General features: G+C 33.5%; 1 protein-coding gene across 11 annotated transcripts in view; it reads left to right on the top strand.

Moving 5' to 3' along the window:
• The window catches only part of TBL1X (transducin beta like 1 X-linked), a 177,480-nt gene extending 162,814 nt beyond the window's left edge, over nt 1-14,666 (top strand). For 8 of the 11 annotated variants that reach the window (XM_058184429.1, XM_058184434.1, XM_058184431.1 and 5 more), the window contains 11 exons: nt 1,243-1,375; nt 1,618-1,759; nt 3,865-3,928; nt 4,044-4,141; nt 4,436-4,496; nt 5,811-5,932; nt 7,332-7,406; nt 7,568-7,695; nt 8,298-8,463; nt 11,597-11,698; nt 11,928-14,666. In XM_058184429.1, the coding sequence (XP_058040412.1) occupies nt 1,243-1,375; nt 1,618-1,759; nt 3,865-3,928; nt 4,044-4,141; nt 4,436-4,496; nt 5,811-5,932; nt 7,332-7,406; nt 7,568-7,695; nt 8,298-8,463; nt 11,597-11,698; nt 11,928-11,954 (1,118 nt within the window). In that variant the 3' untranslated portion in view covers nt 11,955-14,666. Of the gene's footprint in view, nt 1-1,242; nt 1,376-1,617; nt 1,760-3,864; nt 3,929-4,043; nt 4,142-4,435; nt 4,497-5,810; nt 5,933-7,331; nt 7,407-7,567; nt 7,696-8,297; nt 8,464-9,148; nt 11,699-11,927 lie in introns of all 11 variants that reach the window. The other 3 variants (XM_058184435.1, XR_009155252.1, XR_009155250.1) reach the window with 3 other exon arrangements.
• Nucleotides 14,667-15,049: the final 383 nt, after the last annotated feature.

Below are 15,049 nucleotides of genomic sequence, written 5' to 3'. Positions count from 1 at the left end.
TCTGCTGACACAGAGACATAAAAAAGCAAGACTACAGTTTGCCAAAATGTACTTGAGTAAGCAAAGATAGAGCTTTTTGGTAAAGCACATCATTCTACTGTTTACCAAAAACGGAATGAGGCCTACAAAGAAAAGAACACAGTACCTACAGTGAAATATGGTGGAGGTTTTGGGGTTGTTTTGCTGCCTCTGGCACTGGATGCCTTGACTGTGTGCAAGGCATCTTGAAATCTGAGGATTACCAAAGGATTTTGGGTCGCACTGTAGAGCCCAGTGTCAGAAAGTTGGGTTTGCGTCCAAGATCTTGGGTCTTCCAGCCAGACAATGACCCCAAACATACGTCAAAAAGCACCCAGAAATGGATGGCAACAAAGCGCTGGAGAGTTCTGAAGTGGCCAGCAATGAATCCAGATCTAAATCCCATTGAACACCTGCGGAGAGATCTTAAAATTGCTGTTGGGAAAAGGCGCCCTTCCAATAAGAGAGACCTGGAGCAGTTTGCAAAGGAAGAGTGGTCCAAAATTCCGGGTGAGAGGTATAAGAAGCTTATTGATGGTTATAGGAAGCGACTGAATTCAGTTATTTTTTCCAAAGGGTGTGCAACCAAATATTAAGTTAAGGGTGCCAATAATTTTGTCCAGCCCATTTTTGGAGTTTTGTGTGACATTATGTCCAATTTGCTTTTTTTCCTGCCCTTTTTTGTTTTGTTCCAATACACACAAAGGGAATAAACGTGTATAGCAAAAGATGTGTTAATGCAATACTTTTCTGTGAGAAATACTTGATTTTCTGAAAAAATTTCTGGGATGCCACCAATTTTGGCCATGACTGGTAGATATCTTTGAACTGTAGACATTATAAGATTTTTATGCTCAAAGACCGAAAGCCACAGACACATTGCCCTCATTTTAGCCTTACATATTAGTTGATATCTTTTTGCTTTTGTCTTTTGTGTTCAAGGCAATTACCAAATAAGCATTCTGAAATTCTAAATTGTATTGATATGTTCAAGCACCATAAGTTTTCTTTACTCCTCATGTGCTGGGAATAGAAAGCAGGCTTAAACTGCCTTGATGTCAGTCAATAATGGTCTTGTCCTTTTAGGAAAAAAATAACATTTCCAATCAATATTTATGCTTAATCCAATTTTCCTATTAGTTTCACTACTATTGTTTAATTTTCATTGTTCCTGTTTTCACTATGCTTTGAATTAGTTTACATAGATTTATGTATGTTTTGCAGATAATCACTCAAAACCAATGGAAATCGATGGGGATGTTGAAATTCCTTCTAATAAAGCAACAGTTCTTCGGGGTCATGAATCAGAGGTGTTTATCTGTGCCTGGAATCCTGTCAGTGATCTACTAGCATCAGGGTAAATTATGGATTAAAACAAATGTGAACTTTTTAATATTTTTCATTTTTGCCCAGCAGTATCAATTCTAGCAACAACAGTAAATAGAATTTGGCAGATAATCTTTGTTCTTGAAAGGAAGACATGTGCACATAAGAAATGGATTTTCTACTAATATATAATAATGTTGTTTCAAAACAATTTTGAGCCAACAGAACCCTAAGCTTTTCTTTGTGAGTAATATGTGTATTCATTCTTTTTAGATCTGGTGATTCCACTGCCAGAATATGGAATCTTAATGAAAACAGCAATGGTAGTTCCACACAACTAGTTTTGAGGCACTGTATAAGAGAAGGAGGGCATGATGTTCCCAGCAATAAAGATGTAACATCACTAGACTGGAATGTAAGTTGACAAATAAAACTTGTCTATAGAATACAACATGTATAAAATACAATTGTGTGTGTGTGTGTGTGTGTGTGTGTGTGTGTGTGAAAGAGAGAGAGAGAGAGAGAGAGAAAACGAGCAAGTTGATGAGTGAGTGAGTGAGTGAGTGAGTGAATGAATGAATGAATGAATGAGAGCCAGCTTACTGTAGTGATTAAGGCACCAGACTAAAAACCAGAAGACCATGAGTTCTAGTATGAAAGCTGGCAGAGTGACTTTGGGCCAGTCTCTCAACCCACAACATCATGCCCAAGTGACAAGCCAATCGGTCAATTCATGTTGCTAGCAAAGGATCAACACTCAGTTGATCCGAAAAGAAAAAGTGGAACCTGCACTTAGGAAGTTATAGATACAGTATAAAAATAAATATTTCTTCCAATTTTTCCTTGCAGGTATAATAGTAATTTAGGTGTAAGCAATTTGATGCCTTCTAGATGTTTTGGATAATAGTTCAGCAGCTCCAACTAGTATTATCAGTTATTTTAAACATATGCTAATAGTCTCCTTACACCCAGAATCGGACTAGTGTGCTTATGGAACAAACTGAAAATGTCACAATATTTTCTACAGTAACAGTTTATTTTGAGAATATTGTAGATGGGAACCATTTGTTTATATATTCAAAATAAAAAATGCATATGTAATATTTAAATAAAATAATATTTCTAATGATCCAGAGAGAATATATCCTTTAGTTTTGTACTTTTCAAAGTTACAAAGATTGGAATTTGTAGTTTAGAAAAGGAATCAGAAAATACATTAAAAAAAAGATATTTTCATTTTGGTCAATGGAAAAATAAAATATAGCAAACTATAATAAAACATCCATATGAACGCTATTAAAGTAAATAAATATTATCTAAGATTATGTACATTACATCCATAAAATTTGTGAAACTTCTATTAATCTATAAACAGATTATAACTCCTTTTAATATATAAAAAGAAAAAGTATAGATTCAGTTATTATCATGTACACTGGTACCTTGGTACTCAGCTGCTTTGAGATTCATCATATTTGGTACTCAACACATTTTGATGTGAAATTTTTGCCCCAGTGCTCATCATTTTGTTTGGTACTCAACCCACAAGCTAGAATTTGTTGGTTTCAGCTGCCTTGTGACTCACAACATTATTCCTTATGGGGAAAAAATTGTTTGGTACTCATTGTTTTTGGTACTTATTATGCCTCCCTGAACCAATTAAGGATGGATACTGAGGTATCACGGTATTAAAGCTTACATTATACTAGCATACAAAAAAATAGCATATCTAATAAGTATGAAATATCAGGGCATAGTTTTTATGCTCTTGCAGAAAATTAAGTAGTTATCCTCTTAATATTTATAGGCAGTGTACCAGTATTCAGAGATTTTCAGGGCAATAGCATTATTTTGTCAAATAGTATATATTTGAAATAGTATGTCAAATGAATGTCGGGGGTATTTGTAGAAATGATTTTTCCCCAGATGATTGGTTTTTATTTAGTACATTATCATATTAACTATAGTTGTATGCATTTTTACCCAGTAACTTTTGTTGAGGAAAGGGAATTCATGAAGCTCTTATTAGGAATATGTTATTGGGAGAAAGAGAGAGGGAAAACCTGAATATGTTGAGATAAATTTTTAAAAGTAAATCCTTTCAGGTTAGCTAAAATGCCTCATTAAAATAATTATATATTAGCTAAATTATTGTGATAACACTAGCAATAGCATAGCGTGTAGACTTTTCAGCACTTTCTGGGTGGTTTGCAATGTCAGCATACTGCCCCCATTTTACCAACCCTGGAAGAATGGAAGGCTGAATGCAATAATGCAATACTGCCTTCTAACCACTGTGCCAATAGGGCTCTTTATCCTATTCTGAGAACAATATACTGCATTAGCAGGCTTGTTTCTAGTTGTCAAACTAGCCATTAATTTTTGATATAAACTGGTATTGATATTTATTCTTTGTCATGAAAGTATTTGATTATACTAGAAAATCTGAATTGAATTATTGAATCATAACTGATTTCTGCCTCCTATTAAAAAGTCCTCTCCTTTTTGTATATTTTACAGAGTGATGGAACACTCTTGGCTACTGGATCATATGATGGCTTTGCAAGAATATGGACGGAAGATGGTAAGACTGAAGAAATAATTTTTTCAAATCATTAGATTATTTTTTTTATGATCCTAAATTTGTTTCAGTGTTCAAATTATTTGAAACATAGATTTTATTTTTGAATTCATCACAGGAAATCTTGCAAGCACCTTAGGGCAACATAAAGGGCCCATCTTTGCTCTGAAGTGGAACAAAAAGGGAAATTACATTTTAAGTGCTGGCGTTGATAAAGTAAGTGTTGAATTCTATCATTTGCAAGTATCAATTATCTAATTATCTTTTTAATCTTCTATTAAAAAGATACTATTTCTGTATTTACCAGATGGTGGTGCCATTATAATCTGCATTTCTCTATATACACAATACTATTATGATCTACTCTTATCCAGTTTATAAATGGCCACATTTGTTTTCTGTTGAAGACCCCACGTTATCTATTTTGTGTGGATTGTTTTGACTTTACAACTGATAATGCTGTTTGACATCTGGTTTTTTTCTTCCATTTGCTCTTTCTTCTCTACCTAGACAACAATAATTTGGGATGCTCATACAGGTGAAGCTAAACAACAGTTTCCTTTCCACTCAGGTAATTAAAGTTCAACTGTTATTTATGCTTTCTGTATTTAACAAATGGCAAAAAAGTTTACTCTGTCATAATTATGTGTCACAAGTGACTATTAAACAGATTTAGGCTATTGCATCCTAGTTTGCTTGATTATATTTGTCTGATAAGAACAGAAGTGAAATAATTTTTGTTAGACAAATTTGAGAGTAAAAATTTGGATATTGCCATATCATAAAGTATTGATAGACCAAATCACTGAGAAATATTCATTGTTCTCAATTATCTTTTACATAAGAGATAATACCTTTGTAGTGATTTAGCCCAATCACATACTTATCATTATACCAATGACATAAATTTACATAAATGGTATCAAACAATACCATCATGTGAATTACATAAATTATTCCATTTTCATCTTATATTATTCAAGCAATATAAATTGCATTGGATATTTGCTGCCACAGAAATTTAAAATGCAAAGTCCGTTTTATGTCAAGATTTCATCTTGTATTATTTCAGTATAGAGTCTGGGTCACACGTTTTAGTTCAGACCAGTGGTGCATTGTTACCAGTTCACCCTAGATCAGGCAAACTGGTAGTGGCGGTGGCGGGAGGCTCTGCCCACTTGCCCAGATGCTTCTGCGCATGCACAGAAGCATTGCACAAGTGCGCAAGCATGCACACAAGCGAACCAGTAGCAAACTAAATTGAAACTCACTACTGGTTCAGAATGATATTGTTCTAAAAGTCTATCCTCTGGTTTCCCAAAAGCTTTGTTCTGGCATGTATGTAAAAACTATGTTATTATCTAATTTATTTTGATAGTGTTTTATGGGTTTCAGAAAGTGTGCTGTGTTTTTAGATTTGTTTGGAGTTTTTTTCTATAGGTAGTCTTTAACTATGACTGTGATGGTCATAAACTGAGTCACCCACATGACTGACCTGATTTTACATATTTTTGCAACGGTTGTCAATGAACATCAGAGTCACTAAGTGAACACTGCAGTTGTTAAATGTTCACTAGCAGTTGGTTTTTTTGAAAACCAGAAGTAAATGTTGGTTTTCAGCAAAACTGCCATAAAACACTGTAATGTATGTTATTTGTATGATAATGTCATTAGAGTGGAATTTAGACCCACTGCATGCTGTGGCATCAAAGTCTGGTACATAATGGTTTTATTCTATTGTAAATAGAATAAATATTGGTCATACTATCAAACTAATAGTATAGTGCTAGGATGCTACATGTATTTAAATTAAATTAACAGTTACAAAGGTAATTTGCTTCCTGTCCAAATTTCCTAATGGCCCCTTTCTGTCCTCCTTTCACAGCCCCAGCCCTGGACGTAGATTGGCAGAATAATACTACCTTTGCATCGTGCAGCACTGATATGTGCATACATGTATGCAGACTTGGCTGTGATCGTCCAGTCAAAACCTTTCAAGGCCACACGGTAAAATTAAGCAATAATCTTAACACATTGCAATTAAAACAGACTTTATCAATATTTCAGGAATACGATAGTCTTAAATCAATAGCTATCTAATTCATTTAGCTGGCAGGCATATATTGAATTTTGAGAATATATATTTATGTGTTCATGCAAAGTAGTAAGCATGTTACTCTGGGATGGAAGTTTCCTCATTCACAAATTAGCTGGCAAAGTGGTCATGTCTAGTAACAGGAAGCCAAGAAGAAAAGTTCCATCTTCTTTCTAGGTAGTATCCATACTTCAAAATTAGATAATACATTAGGGATTTTAGTCTTAAATTTAATCTGGGGTACTCTTGGCAGTAAATTCATTGATGTTAATAAGAATTTGGGGAAATCAATTTTTATTTGTTTTTATAACTTTGCTTTAGAAAAATAGAAATGCTATTTTTATTAGAACATTAAATAGAATTCATAGTAGTGAACCAGTGGTCTGAATTAGTATGCAACACTTTCCTCAGAGATGATTTAAAACCCATAGGTATTTTTTAATGTATGAAAAGATAAGTAGCTACTGTAAAAAAGGTAGCTAATTGTAATATTGGGAGAATGCAAGATAATTTTATCAATTAAATAGCAAATCCAGAAAAATATAATTTTACATTGTAAATTATAATATAATTAAATTTAAATTTATAATTTTGAGTTTTTAAAAATATTTAGGCTTATTATGATTGTAATTATTATAAAGTCTCTCTACATTACACTACACACAACAGCAAATATAACAGCTTTTGCATTCTCACATGAGACAACTTCTAATTCCAATTTCTAATTTTCCATGCATCCCTGATGGCTATTTATTTATAAAACAGACAAAATACCCATGAAATGATGCGGTAATAATAATAATGTCTTTTAAGATGTTAATTCATTGACATTTAACCTCTATAAGCATCTCACACAAAATTATGAACTCTGGAGTGATTGTAATAAAAAAGGGGAACTTGCTTCCCTCTGTAGTGAGACTGCATAAAATCTGGACATGTCTTGGACAAAATGATAACAATAGCCAAGCAACAGATTGAATTCTCTCCAAATTTAGGCTTATTATGTTTGACAGAAGGAGTAAAAAATTGCAAATTAAGAAATGCATTGTTTATCTGCTTATAACAACAAAGTTAATCATTATCTTCCAGTGCAAAATATCCTAATAAACCTTTGCTTGAAAAATGGTTCAGTAACATTCAGTCTATTTCCCTGTTTAAGAAACTTCTGAAAAATTTACATGTTTAAAAAAATGGAGTATTTTTACTGGATGTGCCAATAAATTCAGCTTAAGCAGCTTGCTTGTTTGTAAAAAGTGCAACACTGTTTACAGAGTATATACACTAATTTTAAAATAAATCCTTTTCTTTCAGAATGAGGTCAATGCAATTAAATGGGATCCTTCTGGTATGCTTCTAGCATCCTGCTCAGATGATATGACGTTAAAGGTATGATCGCAGGTCCAAGCATAGTATTTTCAAGAACTTGAATTAAAGTTTATAAAATATTATTTGTAAAATTTTTGAAGGATTTGCAATGTATCATAGTTGGACAAAATATTTCTAAATGCAGTTTTTATTCATCTCCATTCAATTGATTCTTTATATAGATTTGGAGTATGAAGCAAGACACTTGTGTACATGACCTTCAAGCACATAACAAAGAGATTTATACTATCAAATGGAGCCCAACAGGACCAGGTACCAGCAACCCAAACTGCAACATTATGTTGGCAAGGTAAAAGCAAAACAATGCAATGTCTTCTATTCTTATAGCAAAGCACTTGAAACACAGCTTTTCTTCCCAGTCTCTTAGGATCCTGTATTCTCAGTTATATTTAATTGTTTACATATTTACAAAGTTATTGATATTCTTCATAGAATATTAGAAGCATAAGCATGTCTTGAAAAAGCTTCCATGCATTGTCAGCACTGGCAGAGGAGGAAGAGGTTGAACTACATTTTTGTGCTGAGCAAAAACCTCTAACAGCCTATGTAATTCCTATGATGCAGTTCCTACTTTGTCCTTTTCCTCCAAGCCTACTTATTTATCTCTATTAAGCTTCATGGTCCACCTACATGCTATTTATGGTTACTTATGACTACTGAACTAGTATGGGGCTGTGACTCTGACATAGTCATTCAAGGAACTTGTTACATTGAGAAATCTCAGTATCAGCAATGGAATGGGGAGATAAGCCCAAGCACGTATTTGCATAGGAAGGCAGAGAACATTGCATAAGATCAATAGATTATTTTCACTTTGACAGTAATGTTTTAACCACTTGCATGAGCAATATCCTCAATGAAAAAAATGTTTTTATCTCTTTGCTGCTTCAGTGCTTCATTTGATTCTACTGTTCGGTTGTGGGATGTAGAAAGAGGTATCTGCACTCACACGTTAACAAAACATCAAGAACCTGTCTACAGTGTAGCTTTTAGTCCTGATGGAAAATATTTAGCAAGTGGATCCTTCGACAAATGTGTTCATATATGGAATACTCAGGTATGGTAATTCTATATCATGACACTAATATAAGTTTAAACATGCTCTTTAAATTGTAGCAAATATGTTTGTAACTTGTTTTTACTACATAATATAAATATTTTTGATACATATATTTAAATAAATGTGGCAGAGGCCTATGAATCTAATAGACTTAACAAAAGGATATTCCTCTCACTAGTAGCTTTGTGTCTAGGAGGAGGTGTGTATATAGTACACTGTAGACATATCTTACTTATGTTGAATAGTATAATGTATGAACAGGTTTCCTATTCTAAAATGATTTTCAGCAATAAAGCTATATAAAATTTGATTAAATCATACTCCTTAAAAACTTAATAAGTCCTTTCCCTCAGCTTTATCTTTTCATTAATTGAAATAGGTTATCAACAGTATTCTTTCAATGGTTTAATTAGAAGTAGATAACCTAGTACTTTCCAGGTACTTTAGACTCCAACTGCCATTAGATTCAGACTGTGTAATAAATAACAACAGAATTTCCTGTTTATAGTCTAAAAACATGTAGCAAGACTGATTGTTTGAAAATAAATTTAAAGCAAGTTCAATGGAGACACTTAAATGTTCATGTTTAATGTGTATGTTTTTCACCATGGTAGACTTCAGGTTTTGAATTTTGTCCTAAAACTAACCTAATTAAATATTGTTGCATTTTTTTATCTGTCAGAAGATCTGTTCTTATGTTGATTCTCAGTCAAATTCTAAAGGAAACCTTGAGGCTAATGAGATTAGCTGTATTCCTTCCTAGGAATAGCAGTCTGCACTCAAGATAAGTGAACTTAATTAAGAAATTATATCAGTCCAGAAATATTGCTCAAAATACCAATGTATTCTGTTACAGGAGTGACTCTCCCAATTTTGCTAAATTTTTGGCAAGCCTCAACATTTTTATACTGGCTGAAACTGTTATTTCAGTTATTATAGTTTGGATCTCTTGCTATAGGGTCACATTCTTATAACTTAGAGACAAAATTACATTTTAGGAGCAGTTTCATTCTTAGTTATTTTTTTAATTCAGTTTTCAGTTTTATGTAGACTCCTTGCTTGTTACTCACCCAATACATACCCCTAGGTACAGGCCAAGTACTTTGTATAGTAAGTTAATAGTTAACAAATAACTGTGTTATCAAGATAATGATGAAAACCATCTTGAATGCATTTGGGTCAATATAAAAGGTGGGGGGGGGAATGACATTGCTATAGATGTATACTATAGGCCACCCAACCAAATAGAAGAAATAGATGATTTTGCTAATCAGTTAACTACCCTGTTTCCCAGAAAATAAGACATCCCCGGTAAGAAACCCAATCAGGCTTTTGAGCGCATGTGCTAAAATACCCTCCCCAAAAATATTTAAATGTATGCACAGCCAATCCCCACCGTTTATCTGGTTAGGGTTAGGGAGACAGAGCTGGAAATCAGGTAAGACGGCAAGAAGACCCCCATCTTGTTCTACACACCCTAAAGTTATAAGACTTCTTCGAAAATAAGGCCAAGCACTTATTTCAAGGTTCAAAAAATATAAGACAGGGTCTTATTTTTAGGGAAACATGGTAAGGTATGTAGGAAGTACATCACAATAGTAATGGGGAACTTAAATTATCCTGACATCATCTGGGAAACAAACTTTACACCAAGTGGAAGATCAAACCGTTTCCTGACAAACCTAGCAGACAACTTTGTCTCCCAAAAAGTAGAAAAGGAAACTAGGAAGTCAGCCATATTGGACTTAATTCTCACTAATAGAGATGCAATGATAGAAGGTATTGAAATTATAGAAATCTTGTAGGGGGAGTGATCATGCAATATTGGAATTCAGCATTATTTATTTATTTGTTTTATTTGTTTGTTTGTTTTACTTGTTGTCAAACATGTACAAGATAACAAGTATAGGTATGAACATAAACATGAACAAAGGAAGTAAATACAGATAAATGGGGACAGTAAGACAGGGACAGTAGGCACGCTGGTGCGCTTATGCACGTCCCCTTTATGGACCTCTTAAGAATGGGGTGAGGTCCACAGTAGACAGTTTGAGATTGAAGCTATGAGGGTTTGAGGCTGTAACAATGGTGTCAGGTAGAGCATTCCAGGTGTTGACCACGCTGTTGCTGAAATCGTATTTTCTACAATTGAGTTTGAAGCGGTTTACCTTGAGTTTGTATTGATTGTTTGCCTGTGTATTATTGTGGTTGAAGCTGAAGAAGACATTGACAGGCAAGATGTTGTAGCAGACAATTTTGTGTACTAAGCTTAGATTGGACTGCAGGTGTCGCAGTTCCAGATTGTCTGAGCCCCAAATTTTAAGTCTGGAGGCATAGGGAATTCTATTGTGAGTAGAGGAGCGGAGTATTATGCAAGCACAAGCAGTAGAACAAAGTCCAACTAGAATCTTGGACTTTAAGAGAGCTGATTTCAATAAACTTAGAGTTTGGGAAGGATTCCATGGATGAGAATCCCCAAGGGGAAAACAACCCAAGTAGCTTGGGGAATTTTGAAAAGTAAGATTATAAAAGCCCAGTCTAGCACAATTCCAGTGAAGAAGAAAAGTAACAGCTCTCAAAAGAAACCAGCATGGCTGCATAAAGAACTCTGATAAATTGAAAGCCAAAAAGGTTAAGTATAAAAAATGGAAAGAGGGGCACAAAACTAAGGCAGAATATCATTAAAGATGAAAGCACGAAAGCTAAGGCTCAAAACAAATTAAGGCTTGCAACAAAAGTAAAAAAATGACCAAAAAAGTTTCTTTCAGTATGTAAAAAATGAGAAAAAAATCAAGGAAATGATTGGCCCATTAATGGGAGAAAAAAGTAAGGTGATCAGCAATGGGGAGAAAGCTGATGAACTGCTTAACTCATTTTTTGCATCTGTCTTTACACAAAAGGAAAAAAACAGTCCAATCTTCTTCAAAAGATTAATGACATAAACATATAGTTATCCATTTGGAACATGGATATGCAAGTACAAATGATCAAGTTATTACTCCATAAGCCATAGGCAAAACTAATGCAACTATTATTTATAGAAATGTATGTGTTATGATATCAGTATTGAAATTACAAACAAAATGGTATAGATTTGTCCCCTGAATGAAGGTGTTCTATTTATTCATAGAGTGGGACTCTAGTACATAGCTACAGAGGCACCGGTGGAATATTTGAAGTCTGCTGGAATGCTAGAGGAGACAAAGTCGGAGCCAGTGCTTCCGATGGATCGGTATGGTTTCTTCAGTTTTGAATTTTGTTTTGTTTTTAGCTATCCATAAATGAGTGCATTTCAACACTGCAAGTATTTCTTCTTGTGATGCACTAGTAATCTCTCTGCTAAAATGCATAATTCAGATAAATTTATTCAGATATGTTCATTATCCTGATAGAATTGTATACAATTAAATTATCAAAAATTATTAAGAATTTATTTGGTGCCCAATTTTTCTGTGTTCCAGGTGTGTGTTCTAGACCTGCGAAAATAAATATTTTAGAAGAAACTGCAAATGGACCAGCATTGAATGTGGAGGTAGAAGCACTCTTCAAACGTACTTTTAACATCTTTGGAATGGCAAAAACTGGGGGAAATAAACAGAAGCAGAACTAAACAAATAACGCATTTCTTCCAGGCAAAAGGAGCTTGCAATGTTTTGTCCATCAACCTTCACCAAGGTTTTAAAACAGAATCACTTAGGGAGGGGGGATTTTTCCACTATGAACTTACAGCCTTTGGAGGCAAGCAAGAAGGTGGCCATCAACAGCTAAACCTGCTGTTTGCTGGGGTCAGATCTCTGAGACCTCATTTTGACAGCTGCTAAAAAGAAGACGAAAAGCTGTGCCAAAAACAATAACAATTAAAAGGAAAACAAAATCTATGAAGCAAAATGCTTTGATAAACCAAAATGGGAAAAAGTTCTCTTCCATGTGGTATTGCATTATTTTACTTTCTAGTTTGGACACTACAATTGCTCTCCCAAAGGACATTCAAAAACCAGTTTGTATTGATGATACACTCAAATTTGTAATCCCAACACTTTGTATTTTCTAGACTACTGTTATTTGTTCAGTGATTTTTTTTCTTATCAGCTGGAATGTTACAGCCTTGACAATAACAGGCATAGGTTCAATCTGAATGTCTGTCTTTTTCTTTTTCTCTTTCTTTCTTTCTTTCTTTCTCTCTCTCTCTCTCTTTCTTTCTTTTTTCTTTCTTTCTTCACCAACTTTTTGCTTTGTCCTTTCCATTTGTGCCTAGTTAATGCAAAGGGCAGATGGGCATCATTAGTGACTGCTTCTGTTTTCCATTTCTTCTTTTCAATCCTCCCCTCCATCTTTTCTCTTTTCTTTATCCTCTGATTCTGCTACTTCTTTAATGTTTCCATGCTTCAGATCTTGAAATCTGAAGGGCACTTTCAAAAAATTGTGTATTAAGTGCTTTAGGTGCCGGAAAAGCTTTTTACAGAAGAAAGATTACTTTTTAAAAAAAGAAAGAACCCCATGTATTTTTGGAATAAGAAATAAAGGTCGTAGTATTTTTATGTTAAAACACAATTTTAGAAACTTAAAATATCTAACATATGTGGATTGAGTTGTGTTCCATCATTTAAAAGAACAATTCAGATGAATCCCTATTTAAAGATGCAGTATCTTTTTAATCTTCGTGAAAGGCAGTTTTGCCCATACTTATTTTTAAAAGATTCTTTAAATTAATCATGCAAGTAGTAAAATATTCCATGGCATAAATTCTTTATCAGATATTGTAACTTGACAAGATATTAAAACATAATTTCAGAATTATAAACTTCAAAACTTACTTTGAATTAATTTTTTCTTAAAAATCATGACTTTTTAAAGGAAAAATATTACCATTGGTGTACCGTGACCTGCTTTCAAATATAGCTTTGACTTATATTTGAAGTTATGAAAGAATTAATCTTAACATTTCACTCTATATTAATTACTATTTACAAATTATGTAGAAATGTTTGATAAAAAGAACAGATTTCATCATTTTTATTTTTTAAATAGTATTTCACCCCAAGATATCAGGCTTGAGTGCATTAAACTCTTAGAAGAAATTCACTTCTAAGTAGATATGCATAATATTACTATTTAAGATAATACTTTAAATCTGGCTTCAAATCAACAATAACTGGGTATTGAGGCATATAAATATCATAACAAATAAAGTACAGATAGTCCTCGAATTACAATCACAGTTGGAACTAGAATTTCCATTGTGAAGCAGGAAGGTTGTTAAGTAGGTTATGTCCAATAATATAACATATTTTTATCACAGGTAAGTGAAACATTACAGTTATTAAGTGAATCACATGGCCATTAAATGAATCTATTTTTCCATTGACGTTGCTTGTCAGAAGACAGCTGAGAAACTTGCAAACGGTAATCACACGACCCCAGGACACTGCAGCCCTACAGTTGCCAAAGTGGGGATGCAATGATAGTTGTAAGTGCAAGGACTGGTTGTAAGTTACTTTTTTCAGTACTGTTGTAACTTTGAATGGTTGCTAAATGAATGGTTGTAAATGGAGGACTACCTGTATTGTAATATTAAAATGATAAAATATTATTCCATAACCAATTCTGGAATAAAATTCTGGACATTCTATTTGAATTTAGACTTAATTGAGATACATGTGAACTAATGGGATACTACATCTTTAATATGGTAAACAGGGTTCCTGTACGGGGGAATCAAAACGCCTAATATTCCTAGGATTCCACAAAGATTTTTTCTTAATATAAGAGATTGCATTTTTATTTTAAAACAAAACTATGTAATTTTTGTCCCAGATGATGTGCACTTTTTTTCATTTTTATAGCTTGTTTCCCCCCTTTTTTTCTTTCCTTCCTTCCTTCTTTCCTTCCTTTCCAAATTATATTTTTCAGCCATTCACTGATAGTCTAAATTCTGGCTTCTGAAGTTTTATTGTCTGTGTCAGACTTGAAGCCAGGCTTGATTCTCATTTCAGCATTTCATAGATTCTGTTGAAACGCCTCCCCTTGCCCAGTTTGTCTCTATACACATCCCCACTTACATGCATACACACATCCAAAAACCACACTCACTTTCTTTCAACAAATCACCTTGTGTGTTGTAATTCATTTGTTCCAAGAAGAAAATCAAGAGATCATATTCAGTGTCTTGAATAAATTGCTATATTTTGATATTAGAACAATTTTGTGTGAGTTATTCCTTGTATGCTATCAGCATTTACTTTTTGTCTTCAATTCTTAAGACTAAGGTCTCATGTTGCCAAATTGTATAACTTTGTTTGTGCTAGATATGGAAACATTGTATGTTTTAATCACTAAAATCCTTTAAGTACAATATACATTACATATATACAGTAATACTTCTGACATTTCATGAGGCACTATCAAGTTACTCATCTTTTCAGAATTGAAGACTAGAAACGTACAGAATAGATTTATTCTTTTAAATCTGGATACCCAAATTCTACATAAATTGTCAGATTCTATGCTTGTACTATGTGATCAAAGCAACTAAAAAATGGTTATCATGTCATTCTTTTTTTTTTTCAAGAGGAAAAATATTACT

This window comes from Ahaetulla prasina, chromosome 5, assembly GCF_028640845.1.
Source record: "Ahaetulla prasina isolate Xishuangbanna chromosome 5, ASM2864084v1, whole genome shotgun sequence".
Classification (NCBI taxonomy): domain Eukaryota; kingdom Metazoa; phylum Chordata; class Lepidosauria; order Squamata; family Colubridae; genus Ahaetulla; species Ahaetulla prasina.
The sequence above is the reverse complement of the archived record's forward strand: the minus strand, read 5'-3'. Positions and strand labels throughout refer to the sequence as shown.